The sequence below is a fragment of the Erinaceus europaeus genome, chromosome 1 (genome assembly GCF_950295315.1).
Source record: "Erinaceus europaeus chromosome 1, mEriEur2.1, whole genome shotgun sequence".
In the NCBI taxonomy this organism is placed as follows: domain Eukaryota; kingdom Metazoa; phylum Chordata; class Mammalia; order Eulipotyphla; family Erinaceidae; genus Erinaceus; species Erinaceus europaeus.
The window spans coordinates 21421063-21444301 of NC_080162.1; the positions used below are offsets into that span (position 1 = coordinate 21421063).

General features: G+C 51.1%; 1 protein-coding gene across 1 annotated transcript in view; it reads left to right on the forward strand.

The window, feature by feature from the left end:
• The window catches only part of LOC103114489 (collagen alpha-1(XIII) chain), a 90615-nt gene that overhangs the window by 18258 nt on the left and 49118 nt on the right, over nt 1–23239 (forward strand). The window contains exons 9-15 of the mRNA XM_060189939.1: nt 3107–3133; nt 3225–3251; nt 3956–3982; nt 7003–7068; nt 10393–10500; nt 14333–14359; nt 15428–15463. Coding sequence (XP_060045922.1) covers nt 3107–3133; nt 3225–3251; nt 3956–3982; nt 7003–7068; nt 10393–10500; nt 14333–14359; nt 15428–15463 — 318 coding nt within the window. The remainder of the gene's footprint in view (nt 1–3106; nt 3134–3224; nt 3252–3955; nt 3983–7002; nt 7069–10392; nt 10501–14332; nt 14360–15427; nt 15464–23239) is intronic.

Sequence of the window (23239 nt, forward strand, 5' to 3'; positions counted from 1 at the left end):
TATTTGAATCCCTTTTGAGCATTGCAGAACATAAGGCTCAGAAGATCCAAGAAACTTCCCTGAAGTCACAGAGCCTGTAAACTCTCAGATCCAAACTCAGTTCTCAGATTCCATCCTTCCACATGTACTGTCTTTCTCTCTTCTTGTTTAACCTCTCCTTCCCTGCTTCCCTCCTTCATTTAATACCTTGTTGTCTGGGTCTCTACAATGTGCTGGGCACTGTGTCAGGTGCCAGTGAGAGGAGCAAAAGAGACCGTCCTTGCCCTCCTGGAGTTCATACCTAGTAGAGGAGACACTACATGATCGCTCACATGTACTGGGGGATCAAATCCCCCAGCCAACTTCCTGCCTCTAATGGCTTCTATCCTGTTAAAACCCCCTGTGGGGGCTCTCATCCCCACATCATTTAACCACCCACTGACTCTTCCCTGTCTGCCTGGGGTTAGAACTACCTAGGGGAGCGAGAGTTCTCCCATTTCTCATGAGCTCATGTCAGTCAATACCCTGTCTGCCTCATAGTGATCCATCAAAATCTGACAGACCACACAGCCATTACACTACTGTTTGGCTTGGCACAGGGACCCCCAACCTATTAATTCAACACCATGTCTGATGAAATTACTTCAGCCTGTTTATCACTTGTCCATCTCCCACTCACCTGCCAACCCTGATGGTTTCCCCTCTGCTAGCCATCCAGTGGAGGGGGCTGGGGATTACCTGTGTCCTTGCCTGTCAGAAAGTGGGGGGGTTTCTTCTGTCTCATATACTACACTGTAACCCCCAAAACCTAGTAGAAGGTGTAGATATGATGAAGGGAAAGGTCCCACAAGTGCTTTAAAGAAGACCCCTGAAGGGGGCCAGGCATTGGTGCACCCAGTTAAGCACACATACTACCATACACAAGGACCCCGGTTCTAGGCTCCACTCCCCACCTGCAAAGGGTCTGCTTCATAAGGGGTGAAGCAGGTCTGCAGGTGTCTGTTTCTCTCTCTCCTGCTCTATCTCCCCCACCCCTCTCAATTTCTCTCTGTCCTGTCAAAGAAAATAGAAAGAAAATGATAAATAAATAAATAGAAAAAATGAACGCCAGGAGCCATGGGTTCATAGTGCCAGCACCGAGTCCCAGCAGTAACTCTGGTGGCAATAAAAATAAATGTAAAAGAAAAAAGAAGAGCCCTGGCTGATGCCACATCTTACCCCATCACTCACAAGGTCTCTCTAAGGGCAAGAGCAGTGACTTCCCACCAGGTGCTTAGGCCACGCCCAGAACACGAGCAGGCTAGCACATGAGGTGGCACAGGGTCAGTGAGCCAGTCAACCAACAGCCACTATTCCACTAGAGCCGTGCGCTATGAGGCCTCGAGAGAAGGGAGAGAAACTCGAAGCCCAGATTTTTGTTGCACTCTCCTATCTCTGGGGACCATGACTGCCCCTTGGGCCACTATTTGGGATGTCTGACTTCAACCTTTCAAGCTCCTATAGTTTCGGGCATAGTGTGCTCGCTCTTTGACTAGACCCCTGGCCCTTCCTCCCTCATCATCCTCTTTCTGTCCTGAGACAGGGTGGCCCCACCTCATGTAGTCTGACTCCCTGTTGGATGCATCCGATTCTGCTGAACTCGTTACTAAACAGTCGGTTGCATCAGGAATGTGTGGAGGGGGGTGTCACCACATGGCTTGTCCAAAAGTTCACTTGCCCCCTCCCATGAGCCTTCTGGGAGTTTCCTAGTTTCACAGTTGCCTCATGTGACAAGTTCAGAGCAAGAGGAAGGCTCTTTCCTCCCCCCAGATGGGCCCATCCATAGGGATCCTGAGTTGTTTGGGTCCCAAGAGACTGGTTTGTCAGATGGGTCCTCACAGACCATCAGGATGGTAAGGGAAGGGACCTCAGTATCCCAGAAGCTATGGGACAAATCTAGACTCCTGTCCACTGAGGTCCCACCCAGTCCAGAAGAGTGTGTCTGAGTGGAAACTGCTGGGCTGTCACAGCCAGACAAACCTGGGCTCACATCCCAGTGCCACCACTCTCTGTGCTGCAGGGCCTCATCTCCCTCACCTCATCTGGGAGCCCGGGCTGAGGGAAGTGCCCTCCTCTTAGGCCAGTAAAGCTTACCTCAGACTGGGTCCCAAACATGGTGTCCTCGCCCAACTCCTCCCTCCTCCACACCAGCTGTGAGGCTTCCTCAGCACCAGCCCTCATCTGGCTCCTGAGGGACCCAGCTGGAGACTGTGCCATTCGGAGAACAGGGTCCTCCTTACTCCCTGCCCAGAGCTCTTTTCTCTGCCCCAAGGACTTGACAGAATAGCCTGGAAGGAAGCCTCAAGGCCCCTGTGCTTGTCCCAGGGGGCACAGAACATGGCTTCAGTTGTCAATTCCCTGCTTCTTCTCTTTAGACAAAACCCCATAAGTCTGCAGCTCTGTCCTGGCCCTCTTACACTGCCAAAAAAAAGTCTTTCCTTTTACTATATATTTTTTATTGTTAGAGATTTAACATGGCTTGAAGTAGTATATTTCAGGGGTATAGTGTGTGCGCGTGTGTGTGTGTGTGTGTGTTAGCTTTCACAGTCTTAGAAACAGTTGAATTACTGGGGGTTTTGCAATTTTGTTTTACTTCTCCATACGCCACATATGAGCAAAGCCATCCATATGAGCAAAGCCATCCATTCAGTGGTTGTCCTTGGCCTCTTCACTTGTCTCACATTATCACCTTCCAGAAGGCATTTTTAGTTCAGTGGGTTTCAGACTGAGGTGGAGGAAGGAGTTGGGGTGGAGGGAGGCAAGGCACCCTCCAGGTGGAGAGCAGCACTCTGTGGATGCAGTCACCTGCCCACTGGGCCCATGAGATGATGGCAGCTGGAGGAGTGAGTGAAGGGTGGTGTCTGGAGGTGGGGGGTGGGAGGGAGAGTCCACAGGCACACCCATTCTCTGGAAGGTGCTGCATCAAGGCTGCACCACCTGGAATTTCTCAGTCACAGTTAGGTCAGACCAGTCTTTAGGATTCTGGGTGTTTTGCAAAAATCCTGGTAGCCTGACTTCTAGCACAGACCCAACATTCTGATTCCACCCACCATCTGCACCCACTGACTGTGTGTGTTCTCTCCCACAGGGTCTGATGGGTCCCCAAGGACAGCCGGTTGGTACCTCATCCTAATGTTCCCCAGCTGAGCAGCTTCGGGCTGCTTCAGAAATCTTCATTTCTAAATCTCATTTCTGTCTCTTTGTAGGGACCTCAAGGACAGAAAGGAGAAAAGGTAAGCCTAATGGGGATCTTCTAGAATGCTCTGCTCAGGGAACAGACTCCAAGCAGGCAACAAGGTGGCTCTTTGCTCACTTGCTTTTACAGCAGGGCAGGACTCCCAGTGGCACCACAGCACATGGGAGTGAGGAGGGAGGCTGCTCCGGGTGCAGGTCTGTCCAGTCTTGAGACGGCCTTTCAGCCTTCTGCTGTGTCCTGGCCACCTGATGCCCACAGGGCTTTCTGCCCACCTCCATGAGCCCCTAGGCCTCAAGGTGTCCACTGACCTCCAGCTTACCCTGTCTTGCTGAATTTCTGGCAGACTCCAGTGGGCTTGCCCTGGGGCAGATGGCATAGAGGCTTGGCACCACCCCCTTTAGAGAGAGCATCTCCCAGGGTCCACAAACTGCCTCCATACCTGCAGTTCCCACCCAGGGGTGCCTGTCAGTGCTGCAGTCACTGGTCAGACACCTCCATCCAGGCATGGAACATGACTCCTGACACTGCCCTCACAGCAAGTGGAGTCCTATACCAGGCTCCATGGTACCACTTCTGGGCAGGCATGAGGTGTCTTTCTTGCTGATAGCTAGGAGGAAAGAAGGAATTAGTTCTCCTGCCTTCAAGAGTTTAGACAAGAACCACACTGCTCACTGGTAAGTGTGCCTGATTGCTCCAGAAACCCTCCCAGTCAGTGCCTAACACCTTCCTCTCCTTCCCCAGGGCCAATGTGGAGAATACCCACACCGGGTAAGTGAGCCCTTGATGCATCCCTGGGGCCCTTGGTTCTTCAAAGCAGAAGGGAAAGGTGCAGACAGCCCCCTCTATGCTCCGCAGCCAGTGGTAGCCGTCGTGGTGGGCTGGAGGTGGGGTGGTGACAGGCCAGCCCAGCTGATTGTCCTCAGGAGTATGCCTAGGGCGTCATAGGTGAACCTGAGGCGGAGCCGGCCTCAGCATATCCATGTGCCTGCCCCCACACCAGCTGGGCCTGAACCTTCCAACATGTGTGTTTCTAGAACTCCTTTGGATTACGCACTATTTCCAGTAACCCAGACTAAGATGATAGAAGGTAGTGGGGACTGGCTGTACTGATTCAAGCAGAAAGTATGCTTTGCCTCTTTCAAAACAGAGGCTTAGTCTCTAGGCAGGATGGGAATTTCTGGGCAAGGTGGTCTCAAGATCCCTTCTCAGCTTCACCCAGCTCCTTCCTTTTCCTTGATCTGCACCCCCAGAAAGCAGAGTCCAGAAGACCACTCTAGTCCTGCTGGGCACCTTCAAACATGCTTTCTGGGGCAGGGAGGGTGGTGAGGTGCACTGCCCTCCCCAGCAAAAGCCCCAGTGAGCAGGCACTAGGCGAATGTCTGGCATCTTATGGGTCAGCATTGCCGCTCAATAAGGCAAAAGGGAGGAAAGATCAGGTGCCCATGCCTTGCCAGGAGCCTCATTTTACCCAGAAGCACAAACAATATGGCTCCTATCTGCCCACTGCTGTCAGAAAGGTCCTATAGGGGGGTCAGAGGTCAAGGTTGAGGGAACAGAGGGTAACACAAAGCTCCAGAAGGCCTGGTTAGCAGTACCAACCACTCAGAAGGCTGGGCATCCTGCCAGACCCCTGGGATCCCGGGCCAGGAGAGGCCATAGTGGACCTGAAATGTGAGAGGATGGACTGAAGTTGAGGCCAGTCCAGGGCTGGGGCTGGGCGGGGGTGGGGGGCACAGGCTAGCAGCCACACAGACAGAACCAGCCTGTCTATGGCATGTGCTCCATGGACATGGGCCCCTAGTGTTCCAGCCAGCCTGATCCTGAGACAATAATAGAAGGGCAGCTGTGCTTACTTGAAACGACGGGCTCACAGGATTGTTATGTTCCCCCAATGAAATGCATCCCCCGTGCAGAAGACAACACAACTGTAGATGCTTTGGCCGTGTGTCATCCATCCTGAGCAAACCTCAGGGCAGAAGATGGGGGTGGGGACAAGGGACAGAGGAGACTTTCTGTCCCTCAGGCCAACACCAAAGAGGGAGAGGGAAGGGATGGAAGGTTCCAGAAGTTACCTTGGTCCCAGGATGCTAAGAAGGACAACAGTGTGCCTGCAGGGGTGAGGGTGGATCTGGAGACCCTGCTGACAGACCCTGATTTAATCTGTGGTAGGTAGGAAAGCAGGGGCCTTCCAATACAAGCTTCTGTGGGATCTGTGAGCACGGGGGGGACAGGCCGGCCTGCCAGTCCACAAGATGCCAAGAGATCTGGGTTAGCTCTAGGTCTCAGCCTGTAGCACCTCCAGCAATGGCAGCAGAGCTGGCAAGAGGTGGGATGACTACCTTGAGAAGAGGGGAGCTGAGGTCTGTGGACTTTGGTACTCACTCTCCCCTGTTGCCCTGTCTCTGCCACCACCATGCCCCCCACGCCAGGAGTACCTAAGCAGCACCCTAGCAGCTCTGCGCTCCAACCAGATAATAACCCTGAAGGTTGGTAGGTTCTGAAAAGTCTCTGGGCCTCACTCTGACAAGAGACTCCCTGGACACAGAGCCCAGCATTGCACGTCCCCAAGGTGGGAGGGTGGAGCTCCAGGGGGAGCAATGATGACCCAGAGGCCACATCTGGGCTCTTTCATCCATCCCAGGTAGCCCCTGATTCTTTCCTTTTTTAAATTATTATTATGTGTTATTATTTTGGATATAAACAGAGAGAAACTGGGAAGGGAGGGGAGATAGAGGAGAGAGAAAGAGAGACACCTGCAGCACTACTTTACCGCTCTTGAAGCTCCCTGCTGCAGGTGGGGACCAGGGGCTTGAACCTGGGTATGTGCACTCTACTGGAAGTGCCACCACCCAGCCCCAGCCCTTGGTTTTTTATGCTCATCCCAGGGGCCTGGGAGAATTGAAACTCTCTCAAAAACAAAAGGTGGATGATAAGCTTCGTTTGCACATGGGTTCTAACCACTTCCTAAAAGTGTGGGTTGCTCAGCTTCAATGGGGAGAAGGACTGGAAACAGGAAGAATTTCAAAAACAAGAAAATCGCGTTAGATAATGTGGTTGCAGATTGCTTTCCCCGCACCGGAAAGCAGTGGAACATGCCGGAGACATCTTCGTCCAGCTTCTATTTTTCAAGCCCTTCAATCCCAGAGTGAGACCTCAGTAGCACTTAGCTGGTGCCCACACTGCTACACCCTTGGCCAGCTCACCCCTAGGAGCTGGGCTTGGCACTGTCCTTGACCACCCGCCCCAGATTTTGCTGACACCAGCCTTACTCCTTCAACCCAAAAAAAGAACCCAGAGGAGGCCGCACACCAGCCTGGTTTTAAGTACCAATTTAGCTGGGCCTGTGGCTCCCTACCCAGAGCCTTGGAGTCTGCTCCCCTCAGCACAGCGGCCTCTGTCCCAGGAACAGGGATGGGCGGGGCCGGCAGTGCAATGCTGGGTCACGTGTCAGGCAGCCTCTGCAGCCCAGCATGGCCATGGAGAACAGGCCTGGCCACGGAGGGTCACTCTCGAAGTCAGGGTGCAGAAATGCTGTTCAGACCTGAGGGCCATTCACCCTTCCCAGGGACACCGTGTCCTCCAGGGACAAGCTCAGCACTGCACCCCACAAACCGAGAGAGTGCCCATCACGTCTTCCCTCCCTGGACCTCCTGCTCTCTAATCTCTCTTCTCTCTTCCTCTCTGCCCTTCCCTCTTGGCCACCTGTCCTCCTGGTGACTTTCGGCATCCTCAACACCTGCGATCTTGGGCCTCTGCCCTCTGGCCTTCCATCTCATCTCTCTCCTCAGTTGCTGCCTCTCCTCAATTCAGTGCGGCTGGCTCCACCCCCAGTCATTAAAAGGCGGACCTTCCAGGTAGACACCCCCACCTGGCCGAGATCATAGGTGGTTTTTTTCCAGCCCGGGGACCCTAACCAACCAGTGGGGGGTGTAGAGGAAGCCAGAAACTTGCTTTACTGCTGTACAGTTCAGTGAGACAAAAGGCAGGCCCCTGGGTGCCCTAGCTGTAGACACACACAGTGTTCAGGCCCGGGAGGCAAGTCTGTCCCCTACAGAAGCTTGTCACTGTGTCTGGCTCCCCTGTCACACATTTTGCAGGTGTGATGTTATTAAATTCTCTCAGTGGTTTTAAACATTAGGCACGATCATCCTTATTCCCCAGATGAGGAACTCAAGGTCCAGAGAGGTAAAGTAAGTTGCCTTCCAATGACTATGTGATTTGGGGCAAGTTACTTAACCTCTCTGTGCCTCAGCTTTCTCATTTATAACATGAGGACAAGAATTCCTACTGTATAGGGTTGTTGTGTATGCAGAAGGATTAGGATAGTGCTGGGCATAGTTTAAATGCTACGGTTAAATCGAGGGGCTCAGACAGGTGAGCTCATGCCCAAGGTCACACAAACAACAAGAGCCAAGCATTGAAGCTCCTGCCTCCAGGGCTCGCTCAGTTGAACCCCCACCCTTTAGATTTAGAAATGCAGATTGCTTAGTACACAACTACTTGTGACCTAAGTTTGGAGAGTGAGTGGATTTGCGCAGGGTTTGCTGTTTACACCCAGCAGCTTCATCTGCTCATTGCAAGCCACTGCTTCCTTCTCCTGCATCACTAACCCAAAGAGACTGAGAAAGACCAGATCAGAAAGCTCAGGAGACCACAGGCACAGAGGCCAGAGGCCCAGACATGAGCAGCAGTCTCCCCACTGCCTGGCTCCAGGCCGGGTGGCCAGCGGCTGCCACTCATGCACTCAGCCTCCCCCAAGACCTTAGGGAAGCTGGTTAGTGGTATGGTTCTGAGATGCCCTGAAAACTTGACCACAGGACCCAGGACCACCACCTGGGCTGTCTCAGGAGTCAGGAGCCCAGGACCTGCATGTCTGGGCACCTGAGTAAGACTAAAAAGCTACTCCAATTAGTAGCTAAATATACACAAGGATACATGAGCCTTGTGCCACCTAAGCCTGTATATCCCATGACTCCAGCCAAATCCTCGAGAGCCTCTATGCCCAGAGCACAACTGGATATTTAGGGGGCCCACAGGCAGCTCAGAGACGCCCTGGGCCCTCCCAAAGTCACCCACGCCTCCCCATGCCAGACCCCATTTCAGGAACATTAAGTGCTTGCTCTCAGAGCAGTCACTTGCCTCAGCCCCCAGCAGCTACCTCCAGGCCTCAGTTACATGAACTGTGCCCTGTTGAGCCCTCACTGGGTTGCAGGTACTCTTGTGAAAAATATTCTACATGGATTATCTCATGTAAGCCCACACCAGCCACTGAGAACAGAGTGCCATCATCCGTCATTCTCATCTTACAGCTGGGGAGGGGACAGTGAGAGGGGCCCAGGCACCTCACTGCTTCTCATTTAAGGCTGGGCCAGGCATGGGAGAACTTTTTTGCTGCACTGACCTGATTTACAAAGTAGAGAGTGAAGAATAAAGTCCTGCATGGGGCTGATTTACTCTGTAGACCTTGCCTGGAGAAGAATTTCATGTTGTCACCCATCAACAGATTTGTCTGCTTCCTGTCGATTAGCCAGTATTGGTTTGGCAGACTCTAGAGGATACTCGGACATGAGGCCTAATGTTAGTTGAAACAGGGCACTTTCTAGGAGATAGAAGTGCTTAGCTGATGGCGTTGGACTGTCATTTCCAAAGAGCAGAGTGTTAGGCAGTGAGCAATTGTTTCTGGAGACTTAATTAAAGAAAAAGAATCACCTGAGTTCTGAGTTTAGGCGCCTCCTAAATCCTCCATGTGGCCTTGGTCAGTGAGATCAGCTTCCCTGCTAAACATGAAGCTGTTGGTCTACTTTTGCACCTGCCCCACTGCCTGAGACCCTCGGAGCCCTGCTGCCGCTTCTCAGAGGGTGTGGCAGGGAGGAGTCCTGGGGGCCATCTGCCGTAGCATATCCCAGCTGAGAGATGGTTCCAGCAGGTGCTGCTGAAATTCTGAGGTTGTGAGCTTCTATTTACAACCCCTGCTTCCGTCTGTAGAGTTTGTAGCAAGTGCCATTCCCAGCTCCCTTTCACTCAAGGAAGCAGGAGGGCCATGTAGGCACCAGAGGACACCCTGAGAAGAATGGGACACCCATCCCCCAATCTCCTTGCACTACAACCCAGGACTCTCATGACACCAGGCTTCTGAGCTATATACAGTTCATCTGCAGGGAGTGGTCCCTTCAAAATAAGAGATGTCCCTCAAGAGGTCACTTAAAAGATTACATAATAGATCTGGTCTAGATCTAAGAAGATTCTGTCTGGGTCACATAGGTTGGGCTCTATTTTCCCCCTCAGGGCACTTCAGCACCCACCTCCCAAGCCCATATGGAAGGTCTTCAGGCCACAATGGGCATGTTGGGTGTGACTGTGTTCAGAGCATCATACTGAAAAGAGGGGAGGGGAAATGTACAGTTTCAAATCCCAGCCAAGCTAAGGGCACAAATTCACCTGTCCTCTGAGGCCAAATCGCAGAAGCAGGCTGCTGAGAAGAATAGAAAGACTGGGGACAGAGGACACTGCAGAACTCAGGCCCCACCCAAAGGGGGGACCCCATCTCTAGCCCCCACCAGCTGCGTCCCAGGATTATGAGCCTACCCCTGCCGGGCCTCTTGCTTTTATTTATTTATTTATTTTTATCAGAAGCCACCAATCCAAATTGTTTACATCAAATCTTTCCAAATTTTGCAGTAAGCTAAGTAAAACCCTGTGGCCTTGGATCTCAGGATCTCATTTGTACCTCTGGGCCAGATAATCAAAGACAACAAAAAGCTGTGACACAAGTGAGAGACTCATTTCCAACTCCCTATTCTGAGAGGCCAGGATGTAGAGAGACCAGGGCAGGGACACTCGTGTGGAGGACTGGGACCCTAAGCCCTCTGTCCAGACTGGGAGCAGGCCTGTGGTCAGACTGAAGGTCCCCTCACTCAGGTCCCTTCCATCACCACCCACAGCCCAAGGGCCAGCTGTCCACACAGCAAGATCTCTCTCGAAGCCCCTGTTCTTGGGGGCCTATTATCTTGACCATCTCTTTACTGCCACCTGTCCATGCATGCTGTCACCATCACAGCACTGTCATTTTCATGCCATCACTGCCTCCCCACCAGAGCCCTTCACCGGGTGCATGGCACTGGGGCGGGAACTCCACTCCATTTCTGAGTGGCTCTAACACTTATTTCCACAAATCTCAGGGTGAACAGGGCCAGGCTGGCATTCAAGGCCCACCAGGGCCACCAGGCCCCCCTGGACCGAGCGGACCTCAGGGTCACCCAGGACTGCCAGGGCCCATCGGACCACCTGTAAGTACCCCTTTCTTCTCCATCTCTCTCTTCCTCCTTAATATACACCCCAGGAGTTCCCCCGGAAGCATCCTGGGATCTGGGTGCCTGCTGAGATTCACCTTGTCAAGCTCACTGGATGCAGGTGACCCATGCAAGGTGCCATCTCTGTCCTTCACCTTCTTGCACTCTGGTTCTGAAAACACTCTTTCTGGGGCCTTGACCTCAGCTCTCATATGGCCATCCAGGGAAGAAACCCCTGCCTCTCCCTCCCAAAAAGAAACATGGAGAGAGGGTGTCCAGGGTCCAACCACTGATGGCTGTCCCCTGGCCCCTGGACATAAAACCTGCCTTGGGGGCAGTGGGTCCTGAAAGTGGCAGAAGCCTGAGAAAACATGCCTTTGCTGACACCTGGGGTTTCATACTCCTGTGCCACCACCCTGCCAAGCTGGGTGCCTGGCTGCCCTGGAAGAAGGTGGGAAATTCTGAGAATTGGCAAAGATTAGTACTTCGGGACCAGTAAGGTACCCCTCTAGGCAAGAGCACAAACAAGTGACAGGCCAATGCAGCAGCTACCAAGTCACCCACCTCAAGCCCTGGACAAGGCCCAACTCTTTTTCTGCCCAACTTAGTAGAGGAGAAGGCAGGAGGGGGCTGGGCAGCGGTGCACCCAGTTAAGCACACATAGCACATAGTACAAGGGTCCCACAGGGTCCAGGTTTGAGATCCTGGCTTCCCACCTGCAGTGGGGGGAGTCCACTTTACATGCAGTGAAGTAGGTCTGCAGGTCTCTCTCTCTCCCTCCTCTCTGTCCTAGCCAGTATAATGGGGGAGGGGGGAGATGGCCACTAGGAGCAGTGGATTTGTAGTGCAGGCATCAAGCCCCAGTGATAACCTTGGAGACCAAAAGAAAAAAGAGAAAGAAGGAAGGAAGGAAGGAAGGAAGGAAGGAAGGAAGGAAGGAAGGAAGGAAGGAAGGAGAAAGAAAGAAAGAAAGAAAGAAAGAAAGAAAGAAAGAAAGGAAGGAAGGAAGAAAGAAATCTAAGACTAATGTCAAGCACCACTGGAGGAGGGCTGAGAGTTATGGACAAAGTCTGTTGAATAATGTTTTTTCCACATGGCTTTAAAAACCTGTTTTTCTTCTGGTAAAAGTGTCATGCCTTCATTGTGAAAACTCCAGAACACAAAGAAAGAAGTTTTAAATTCTCTATCCCATCCCCCACCCCCCAGAGTTCACCGTCATTGACATGCTGGTGAGGCTTTCCATCTTGCTTCCTAGACATTGCCACACATAAACAGTTTTCAGGTTGCTAATATTCTGAATAAGATAGTGGCTTGTATGCTGTTCTGTTTTTCCCTTAACATCATAAACTATGCCCTTTCCTCAGTCAGGAGTCTTCCATGATTTCCGGTTTAGGACTGCTAGGCCCATCTATATAAGGTAGTTAGTGAGCTTCCTTCTGGGACATATGTCCCTGAGCAGAAACATCACTGAATAACAAATGTCACTGACTCCTTCATTGCCGTAAGCTCCCAGACGAGCTGCTGCTACACTGGGGTGTCTGGGCCTCTGTGAGTAAGACCACATTCCAGGTGGCTTAGCTTCAGGTTTGGGTCGCTTGATTGTCTCAAGGGCCAATATTGAGGCTCAGTATAAGGTCCCTCTAGGCTTGGGGTCAGCTCTGGTCAACAGGGCACCCAGCATAACCAGGGGGTGACTCAGCCAAAATGGATACCTCACTTTCCAGAAACCAGTTCTCCCTTCTAAAAGTGACACCACACACACACACACACACACACACACACACACACACACACACACACACACCTGCCTCATGATTAGGATATCTGAAATATTTACATTTTCCTTTTACTGTTCCTTTTCTTTACTTTTTTTTTTGCCTCCAGGGTTATCTTGGGGCTCGGTGCCTACACTATGAATCCACTGCTCCATTTGGAGGCCATTTTTTTCCATTTTGTTGCCCTTGTTGTTGTTATTGTTATTGCAGTTATAGCTGTTGTTGTTTGTAGGACAGAGAGGAATCGAGGGAGGAAAGGAAGACAGAGAGGGGTAGAGACAGATAGACATCTACAGACCTGCTTCACTGCTTATGAAGCAACCCCCCACCCCCCTGCAGGTGGGGAGCCAGGGCTCAAACCAAGATCCTTGTGCCAGTCCTTGCGCTTCACGCCATGTGCGCTTAACCCACTGTGTTACTGCTCAGCCCCCCCACCCTTTTAATATTCCTATGACCCTTACCTCCCTATCCAACCCACACACCCCCTCACCAAGGGTCCCAGAGAGGGAATTAATTCTCATATCCTTAGGTTTATAGGATGGAAACCAGAAAACCTGAAAGGAAGTGATATTTAGGGAATTAAACCAAACCTCAGAAGACCAAAAAAAAAAAAATTGCTCAAAATTTGCTTCCTCCCCACCTGTAGGGGGAAAGCTTTGCAAGTGGTGAAGCAGGGCTGCAGGTGTCTCTCTTCCTCTCTATCTCCCCCTTTCCTCTCAATTTTTAGCTGTCTCTATCCAATTAATAAGTAAAGAAATTAAAGAAAGAATGCTTCCTTACCAAATGTCCTCCCCTCACGGCACTGAGCTCCCACTCACTGAACCCAAGCCAGATGGTTTTTCTTTGCTCAGGTTGTTTATAAAGGGGTGAAAAAAAAACCCAGAAAGCATGTTTTTTTTAAACCAATTGAAACAGACCAGACCAGGACATCATGGGTTTCTCCAGTCCATGTTTGCCATCCAGACCTCTGCCCAAGACCACAGTGGAGCCAGCGCTCCCTGGCTCCTCTCTGCCTGGGGCTCCCACAGGCCCTGGGCCATGCTACTGCCCTGTGGTTAGCTGCAGCAGTCACTGCCCCAGGCAGAAGGAAAGCAGGCAGGGCCAGAGGCCAAATCAAGGCTCTGCTGGGCATGGCTGGTTTTCCTGGGAGGGTCCCAACTAGGAGGTGGTGGCTGTGTGGGGATCTGGCCCAAGCCACACTGTCCATTTAACATGATGCCACTGACTGAACTATTTTTCAGTGGGTGGTGGGTACAGTGGAGATGCCCATACTTCCTATATGGCTCTAAAGAGGGGTGGGAGCCCATGTCCCCATGTGCCCTCAGCAGGTTTCAGATGCCCTTCCAGGATCCCTACTTCTGTTTCTGTTGTTGTTATTGTTTTGTTTTTGTTTTTTGCCACCCAGGTCATCACTGGGGCTCAGTGCCAGCACTGTGAATCCACCACTCCTGGCAGCCATTCCCCCCTGCCCCTATTATAGGACAGAAAGAAGGGAGGATGGGAAGATAGAGGGAGAGATAAATAGACACCTGCTAAGAGTCGGGCGGTAGCACAGCGGGTTAAGCGCAGGTGGCGCAAAGCACAAGGACCGCCTTAGGATCCAGTTGCCCCCGGCTCCCCACCTGCAGGGGAGTCGCTTCACAGGCAGTGAAGCAGGTCTGCAGGTGTCTATCTTTCTCTCCCCCTCTCTGCCTTCCCCTCCTCTCTCCATTTCTCTCTGTCCTATCCTACAATGACGACATTAATAACAACAACAATAACTACAACAATAAAACAAGGGCAACAAAAGGGAATAAATAAATTTTTTTTAAAAAAATAGACACCTACAGATCTGCTTCACTGCTAATGAAGCATTGCAGGTTAGGAGCGGGAGCTTGAACCCGGGGCCTTGCACTTGGCAGTATGTGCACTTAACCAGGTGTGCCACCTCCCAGCACCCCTCCTGTTCTCTAGCACACCCAGAACTCGTCATAACTTCCAATAGAGACATAATTAATTCCATCCATACACCAGCACAATCCAACACCCACTAATATTTTCTCTTACTTCTGCAGGGCTTACCTGGGCCTCCTGGATCAAAGGTGAGGGGGCTTCTGGGTGATGGTGATGGAGAACTCCCCGCTAGGGCCTAGAAAGACAGCAAGACGGTTTATGAGAAAGGAACTGAGAGATGGAGCACGTTTGACTTATTTCTAGATGCCTCTGTTCTCTTAGGACACCCTGTGATTGGCAGGGAGGGCGCGGTTCTGCCCTCCACAGGGCTTATATTCTAGCTGGAAAATCAAGTTGGAGTGATTAAAAACTAAGAGCTCAGAACTATACAGGACCATTGTGGCTATCCATTCTCTTGGGAAAGCTTTTTGGAAGTCCACAACATTGGCCCCTTTTAGGGGTCCGAGAGCTTTGGGGAAGAGAAGCTACAAAGCATTGATCCTACCCAACCATTTTGGTTTTCTTTTTCTTTTCTTTTCTTTTTTTTTGTTTTAATTTTTTATTGGGGGATTAATGGTTCACAGTCAATGGCAAATACAATCGTTTGGACATGCATAACATTTCCCAGTTCTCCACATAACAATACAACCCCCACTAGGTCCTCCTCTGCCATCCTGTTCCAGGACCTGAACCCCTCCCCCCACCCCCTACCCCAGAGTCCTTTACTTTGGTGCAGTCCACCAACTCCAGTCCAAGTTCTGCTTCATGTTTTCCCTTCTGATCTTGTTTTTCAACTTCTGCCTGTGAGTGAGATCATCCCATATTCATCCTTCTGTTTCTGACTTATCTCACTTACCATGATTCTGTCAAGCTCCATCCAAGATGCTGCCCAAGCATTTTATAAAGGCAGAAGCTGAGAGCCCTGGGGAACAGACACTTGTGGAGGTTTAACCAAAGGTGGGTGAGAGAACTGAAACCAAAGTTCACATCTCCTCGGTCTCTACCCAGCTGGCTCTTCCTGCCATCCCTCTACCTCTCCAGGGCAGGGACTTGTTCTAAGGAGCGAGCCATCTCTGTTATAGTTACAGGGATGGGTGCAAATGGAGAGGAGGGATTTTGGAGTCCCTGGAAGGAAGTGGGATGGTCATTTGATAGGGTCAGTGCAAGCTGAAGTTTGACAATGGGAAAACCCTTCTTAATGGTTTCTGTTTCCCCAGGGAGATCCAGGGATCCAGGGGCACCATGGAAGGAAGGTAAGGAGGTGGGGTTGGGGTCCCCACAGGTTCACAGTGTTTAGGGGCAGAACTTGGTTGTACACAAACATAGTTTCCATACATATGACTCAGCATGAACCTCAAAATGTTTTTGAAGTTGTCTGATCAGGGCTGGTATTTCCACTTTTGGGAGGAGTTCAGAGGGTGCCTGGACAAGTCCATGGTCCACAGGGATCTTACACCCAGGAGAGTCATCCTCTCCCACCTGAGTGGCTGTGTCTAGACAAGGCAGGCCGCCCCTTCTCTCTCCCCATCCCCACAGTATCTGGCAGACAGGAGCCAGATTCCAGGGTCATTGTGGGGCAAGCTCTGTGCTGAGCATGGTGGGGATGATGGATATTGATCTCTGGCAACCAGAGAGGCCAGAGAGACAGAAAATCTTACACACATGGCCCTGGTGATGGTGATCAGGCTTAAGTGCTACAGTCACAGAGCACTGTGTGAATATGGAAGGGGGAGAGGTCAAGGCTAAGATGGGAGCAGTTTGAGAAGCCTTCAAGGTGAAGACAGCCTGTGAGCTCAAATCCAGTCAATGAGCAGGTGTATCAGTTAGCCATCCCAACTTAATGACTAGAAACCATGGCTGTTTTCTCCTTGTTCTGCAAGTAGGTGATGATGGGAGTTCTATTGGGACCCTCAGGGCTCACTCAGGCTCCAGCATCAGCTTATGAGTGGAAAGGCTGGAGGGGCCAACATGACCTCATCGGCATGTCTGGTCCTTGGCATTAGCTGGGTGAGACTCGTGCTTCTGACCTCTGTGAGGCCCCTTAATCTCCAGTAAGTTAGTCTCCTTACTGTGTGGGAGACCCAGTGCATGGATCAGCTAAGTTCCAGTGCACACAGGGGCTTTCTTTTTTTTATTTTTATTTATTTATTTATTTTTATTTATTTAAGAAAGGAGACATTAACAAAACCATAGAATAAGAGGGGTACAATTCCGCACAATTCCCATAACACGATCTCCACATCCCACCCCCTCCCCTGATAGCCTTCCCATTCTCTATCTCTGGGAGTATGGATTCAGGGTCATTGAGGGTTGCAGAAGGTGGAAGGTCTGGCTTCTGTAATTGCTTCCCCGCTGAACATGGGCGTTGACTGGTTGATCCATACTCCCAGTCTGCCTCTCTCTTTCCCTAGTAGGGTGTGTCTCTGGGGAAGTGGAACTCCAGTACACATTGATGGGGTCGTCTGTCCAGGGAAGTCTGGTCAGCATCCGGAACCTGGTGGCTGAAAAGAGAGTTAACATACAAAGCCAAACAAATTGTTGAACAACACAGGGGCTTTCTTAAACCATTCCTTTGCATCAAGTTTTCTGATTCATATTAGTCACAGCATGTCACACGGCCACTTCCATGATTCAGTGGAGTAGGGAGTCACTCAGCTGCTTCGCCTTCCCCTCCTCCTTTTCCTCTTCCTTCTCTTCTCCACCAGGTAGCAAAGCACTGGTGGCCTTTAGCAGTCTACCACAGCATCTAACCCTTCAAAAAAGTAAAGTTGAAGAAAAATGGTCTATTATTGATTTTAAACCCATTTTTATTCATGATTAACAGTGGTTTATGAGACTGTAAGATTACAGGGTATAATCTCACATCGCACCCACCATCAGAGTTTTGGGTGTGCCACCACCTTCCCAATGATAGCACCATAGTTCTCACAGACTTAAAGACACTGTGTTTCTTTGTTTGCTTCTGGCTTTATATAAATGTATGTGTGTGTGTGTGTGTGTGTGTGTGTGTGTGTGTGTGTGTGTGTGTGTATTCTGCAAGTCCATGTGTTCAGGTCTCTAGACTCCTCATATGAATTAAACCATCCAGTAGTTGTTTCCCATTGCTTTACTTATTTCACTAAGCATAATCGCCTCCAGTTCCATTCATTTTGTCCCAAAGGACACAATATCATCTTTATTTATCTATGTATTTATTACAGAGTAGTTCTACACAGAGGATATATCCAATAAATTCTTTGCCCAGTCATCTATTGACAAGCAAGTAGGCTGCTTCCAGTACTTGGCTATTGTGAATGCTGCATCTAGGAACAGAGGGTGCACGTGGCTACAGGGCAAGTGGTATCTTAGGGAAACAATTTGATCCAAGGCTCAAAGGCAGTCACTGCATTAACTGTAGTTAATATAAAATAAAGTTAAATGTCATAACAGTTGCTACTTGCTGCACAACCTGTGTTCCAGGCTCTTGTCTGGTGTGGCCTGTGCTAGTTTGAATCTCCACACCATGGCGTGAGCCTGGTACTACTCTCCCCCCATTTGACACATGAAGAAACTGAGGCCTTCAAGGTGGCAAAGCAGGAATTCAGTCCAGGACTAGGTCCTTCCTGTGGGATCACCTCACTAGAAGCAACCCATCACCCTCCCAGATCCAAGCTGGAAAGCCTCTGGAACCTTTCAAAGGAAAAGCATGAGAAAGGGCTGAGAAGATAGGAAAGAGGGGGTGGACCTCTGGAAAGGGAAGCCTCACTCCAGAGAAGCACATTCCTCACGGTCTGAGATCTGGCGTCTGCTTTTACAGGTGCTTGGTGGGTGAGATGATGAGACCTGAGAGATCTTAATTAGTTCTGCATAAGCAGAAAATTTTGCTTGTGACAGGAAGTGGAAATTACAGTCCTCTTGGTGGCCCCCATCCACTTATGCAGACTCACACAATGTACCGCCTCTTGCTGTGGCCCTGGGTCAGCTTTCCCAGCAGCAGCCAGACCAGCCCTTCCCAGCAGTGAGAGGGTTGGGGGACAGAGGAAGTTCCCCCTGGGGATTGGGTGATGCCCATGGTTGGCATCCATACCACACTGGGCATCTGAATTCTCCTACAAACCAGTATGGTGTTGCTATCAAGGGCAGCTCTGAGGAGAGAAGCCTCTGGCATTGAAGGGACCCACACTTTTTGCCATGCTTAGGGCTAGAGCAGGTGCTGATGGGTGAAACCTACAGAAGGGGGAAACTGCCTCATGGTCAAGAGCACCTTAGGATGGGTATGGGGAGATCCCATACCCATAACTACAGGCCTGGGATGTGTTAAGAGAAACATTTGTGTCAGGTGGTAGGGTGGGGTTAGGCTATGACTTTGGGGGGACCTCGTGGGCCCCTTTTAAAGAGTCTTCTCCTAGAGCTTTGCCTGTAATCTTTGTTCATCCACCTCCAGGGCTTGTCAGAAGTGGTAAGCCACCAGAGGGCAGGAAACAAGCAAGTTCTCCTCCATGCCTGACTCTGGCCACCCACCCTTTCTTACTTTGCCAGACCACCCTCACTGCCCCTCCACAGAAGTCTCTTCTCCTGGAATCTCCAGGGGTAGCTACCTCCACTGGCCCCACTATCTCTCTGTATTCTGGAAGGCTCCTGCTGTCTGAATTTCTCCAGCCTGTCACTGGGTTGATTCAGGAGCTGCTTCCAGAGCCTCCCAGCCCACAAAGCCAACAGGCCCAAAGGTGGTCTCTCTCTTCTGGGACCCTGTCTTGACCTCACCTCAGCCACGGCCTACTAGTTCACAGAGGCCTGAGGGCATCTGGGGAATTGATGGCCTGCAACAGAAGGTGTATCCTCCCCCCTCCAACCTCCCCTCCCCTAACCCAGGCATGAAGCCATTCTTCCAGGTCAGCTGACTCTTAGGAGGTACCTACCCAGCTCACCTGCCCAGCCCAGCCCCGTTGGGGCAGTGAGCCCCATGTCTGGGCAGAACATTGCTTTGCATCAAAATGCTGAGATGCAGACTGGCTTGACACTTTACCTCTCTCCTTTAGCCAGAGTACCTTCACTTTTCCTTTGCTGAGTCTTCACCAGGCCCCAGGACTTAGAGCTCAAACCCCCACTTTACAGGGAGGAGCTCAGAGAGGCTAATATATTTGCCTAAGGTTGGCTGCACAGCTGATTAACTTTACACTGGAATTGAAAGTTCAGTCTCAGCAACCAGCCTATCTTCTCACCCCAGCACAAAAGGAAAGGCCTGTTCAGAGGGTTTCACCAAGGCTAAGCTAAAGTGCCCAGACCATATGCTCCCCCCAGCTTTCCCTCTCTCCCTCTCTCCCTCCCTCTGTGCTCTCTAGTTAGACTAGGGCATTTGAAAGCAGCAGGAATACCATCGTAGATGCTGAGGCGATGGTCCCACCACATTGCCTCAGGGAGAAGCAGAATAACTTTAAGCCGATAACTTTTTCTGACACGCATGCAGGAAGTGCAGACTTGCGTTTAACACAGGGCTGATGGAGCATAGCCCTCAGTAAAGAAGTCTCCAGGCCGATGAAGTTTGCTAGTGATTAGTTCCATCCACTATAGCCTTGGCAGCTGGACCTGCCTGGCATCTTCTCAAAGGGCAGCCAGGCCAGCAGGGCAGGCTTCTCTCCCAGCTCCTAGAGATCAAAGTCCCTTGTGGCCAGCAGACCCTGCCCAGCCTCCAGCCTTGCTTGGGGCCAGCCATGCTTCCCAGACACTGCAAGTATTGTTGTGAGCCCATGTGGTACCTATTTGATCCAAATTTATGACACCAATCTACTTTAAATATGTTGCAAGGCACAGAGTGTGTTTAAAGCATTACCAACTTGGCTGTCTTTCAAGAGGATTGACGGGTATTGTCACACTGTATGGGGCTCACCCAGGTGCTGAGAGATGATCTCCGAGTACAGCAACATGGCCCCCAGATCTCTACAATGGGTTTGGTAGGGGCATCTGACATATGTGGTGGTCTTGGTGTTAATCCTTGGGGTTCTTATAAGGACTGTGCATCAAACATAAATCCTCCCATCAAAAGCTACGGACTGTATGTCTTTTCTCGCTCTCTTCCTTTCTTTACTTGTTTGTTTATTTAATTTTTTCTTTTTTCTTTTTTCTTTTTTTTTTGCTTCCAGGGTTATTGCTGGGTTTCAGTGCCTGCACTATGAATCCACTGCTCCTGGTGGCCATTTTTTTTCAATTTTTGTTGTCCTTGTTATTGTTATTATTGTTATTGCTGTTGTTGTTGGATAGGACAGAGATAAATCGAGAGGACCTGCTTCACCACCTGTGAAGCAACCCCCCTGTAGGTGGGGAGCCAGGGGCTCAAACCTGGATCCTTGTGCTGGTCCTTGCACTTCGTGCCATGTGTGCTTTTCCCGCTGCGCTACTGTCCACCCCCCAAGTATTTTATTTATTTTATTTTTGAGAGAGATGCAGAGAGAGAGACAGAGAGAGAGAGAAAGAGAGAGAGAGACTGGCAGAGCACTGCTCAGCTTTGGTTTATGGTAGCATGGGGGATTGAACCTAGGATTTTGGAGCCTCAGGCATGAGAGTCTCTTTGCATAACCATTATGCTATCTCCCCAGCCCATTTTTTTTTCTTTTTTTTTTGCCACCAGGGTTGTCTCCAGAGCTTGAGTGCCTACACAACCACTCCTAGTGGCCTTTTGTTTTCTTCCTTGTCTTAGGGAGAGAGAAAAATAGGGAAAGAGAATGTGTGTGTGTGTGTGTGTGTGTGTGTGTGTGTGTGTGTGTGTGTGTGTGAGAGAGAGAGAGTGAAAGAGAAAGAGAGAGACACCTGCAACATTGCTCCACAGCTCATGAAGCTTCCCCCCTGCAGGTGGAGACCAGGGACTTGAACCCAAGTCCTCGCACATGGTAACGTGTATTCAACCAAACATGCCACTGTCTGGCCCCAGTGGGCTGCACATTCTCAGACCACAGGGGCAGTTTGTGAGAGACTCTTGCTTGAGTCACTTTCTCTTCCTGGAGGCCTGTGAAGCTCCCCAGAAGCAGAGGTTCCCAGGGTAGATGAGATGCCCTATGGTGAAATAGGGCACAAAGGCTACGCCAGCCTCTCCTCTCCCCCTCCTCAGTCCATCCCCAAAAGGACATGCTTACTCCTGTCTGCCAGGCAGGGAAGTATCCTGCATGTGGACACAGTCTTGTGCCGCCCTGGCTAGTGCCATCGAGCCTCCTCCAAAGGCCTTTTCCAACCTCTGGCTCTGTGCAGACACTGAGCCTGCATCATCTCCCTGGACTCTTGTGGCAACCTTGTGTGATGGGCTTTCTTCTTTTAATTTTCCTTCTGCCACCAGGGTTATCACTTGCACATCTGCACCATCCCCAGTGGCCATTTTTTTTATAGAGGGTAAAAGACACACAGAGAGAGAGAGAGAGAGAGAGAGAGAGAGAGAGAGAGCTACAGAGAAAAAGGAAAGACAAAAAGGAGTAACACCTCGCAGCTGCTCCCCCACTCATGAGCCCCCCCCCCCCACCGTGTGCTTGAACCCAAGTTCTTGTATATGGTAACAAGCATGCTTTCTCCGTTTTAATCTTATCCCCTCCCCAGTTTACAGATGGGCAAACTAAGCTTCACACAGATGAATCCCCAGAGTTTACAGCTAGGAAGAACTAAAACTGGGTGGGTCAATCTGACTCCAAAACCTTGCTCTAATGGACTTTGCTCCCTGGGTCTTGTGAGCCCTAGGGTACCCCTGGATTTTCTGGAGGCTCTCTCCCCTTTCCCTTTACTAAGAGAAGAGGTGGTGGGAGTTGAATGCTTCTTCTTCTCTGAGCTTCCCCTGCTGTCTGCAGCCTGTATGTGGACCCCAGCAGCAGCAACCGTGGGCTCCTTGGTGCATGTTAGTGGGAGAACAAAGGGCTTCACCCAGTGCCACTCATCTCCCTGGGAGGTGGCACATCCAGTTAAGCCAGGTAAAGGCAGCTCCTCTCAGCCATCCAGTGCAGCCCTCCCTGTGACCTCGCAAAGGACCCAGGTGCTTCCAGCCTTCAGGGCACCCCCAGGCGGCAGGGTGCTCCGTGCAGATGGAAACATAACTGCAGGAGTCTTTGGGGTGAGGACAGCACTTTTTTTGAAAGCCGTGAAATCCTAGTTAGGACATCCAGACTATTTAAATCAAAGCAGATCAGGGAGCTGAGACATGGGCCCCAGATCTGAGACTCTGTGGGGGTTGAAGGGACTCTATCCCTGCCTGTCTCCAGCCCCCAGCCTGTGCTCTCCTGGCCCCATTCCCCCTGCACTCCAAAGCCCTCAGATTAATGAGAGCTGACTTTTCTTTTTTGGAACTGACTACAAAAATCAACCGATCTCAAATTGAGATTACAAGCCAGCCGCCCTTCCAAAGCCCTGGCCTGCCATGGGGCGCCTGACCCCGGTAATTCCCTGGATCGCTTCCTGCCTGCCCTCATTACCGGTTGACCTGGCATTTCCGTGGCTCCAGGCCTCTCCAGTCTGAGCCTGGTGAGCCCAGGGAAGAGGGAACTGTCCCTGCTTTTTCCCGGAAGGGAGACCTGAGAGCTTGTTTAGAGCAGAGAAAACATGAGCCCTCCTTGCTTGGCATTCCCAAGACCAGAAAAGGGCTCTAGTCCAGGCTGAGCTGCCTGCTGGCCTCCCCCCAGCCCTCTGCTCCCCACACTCTCAGCCTGGCCTTCATCCTCCCCTGCAGAGAACAAAGCGTCTATGTGCTGAGCTTCCTTCAGCCCAGGCGCCCTCACCCAGAGCCAGCTTGCAGCGTGGAGCCTCTCCAGTTAGTGAGGCCCATTCATCTCCCTGTGCTTCTCAGGTCTGACCTTTGCCTGGCTGAGGAGCTGACCTTGAAGCCCCCTCAGCTCCCCTCAGACTGCATTTTCTTGCCAAGCCCCTGCCCTGCTTGTTAATCACCAATTAAGTGGTCACCTCCACATGAGGGGAGCACCGCCTGTTGGTTCCCCAAGAAAACCCCTTCCATCCTGTCATCTCAGTAAAGAACGGGTCCTCCCACCTGGAAGTAGAGCAGAACAGAGAGCCTGTTGATGCTGCAA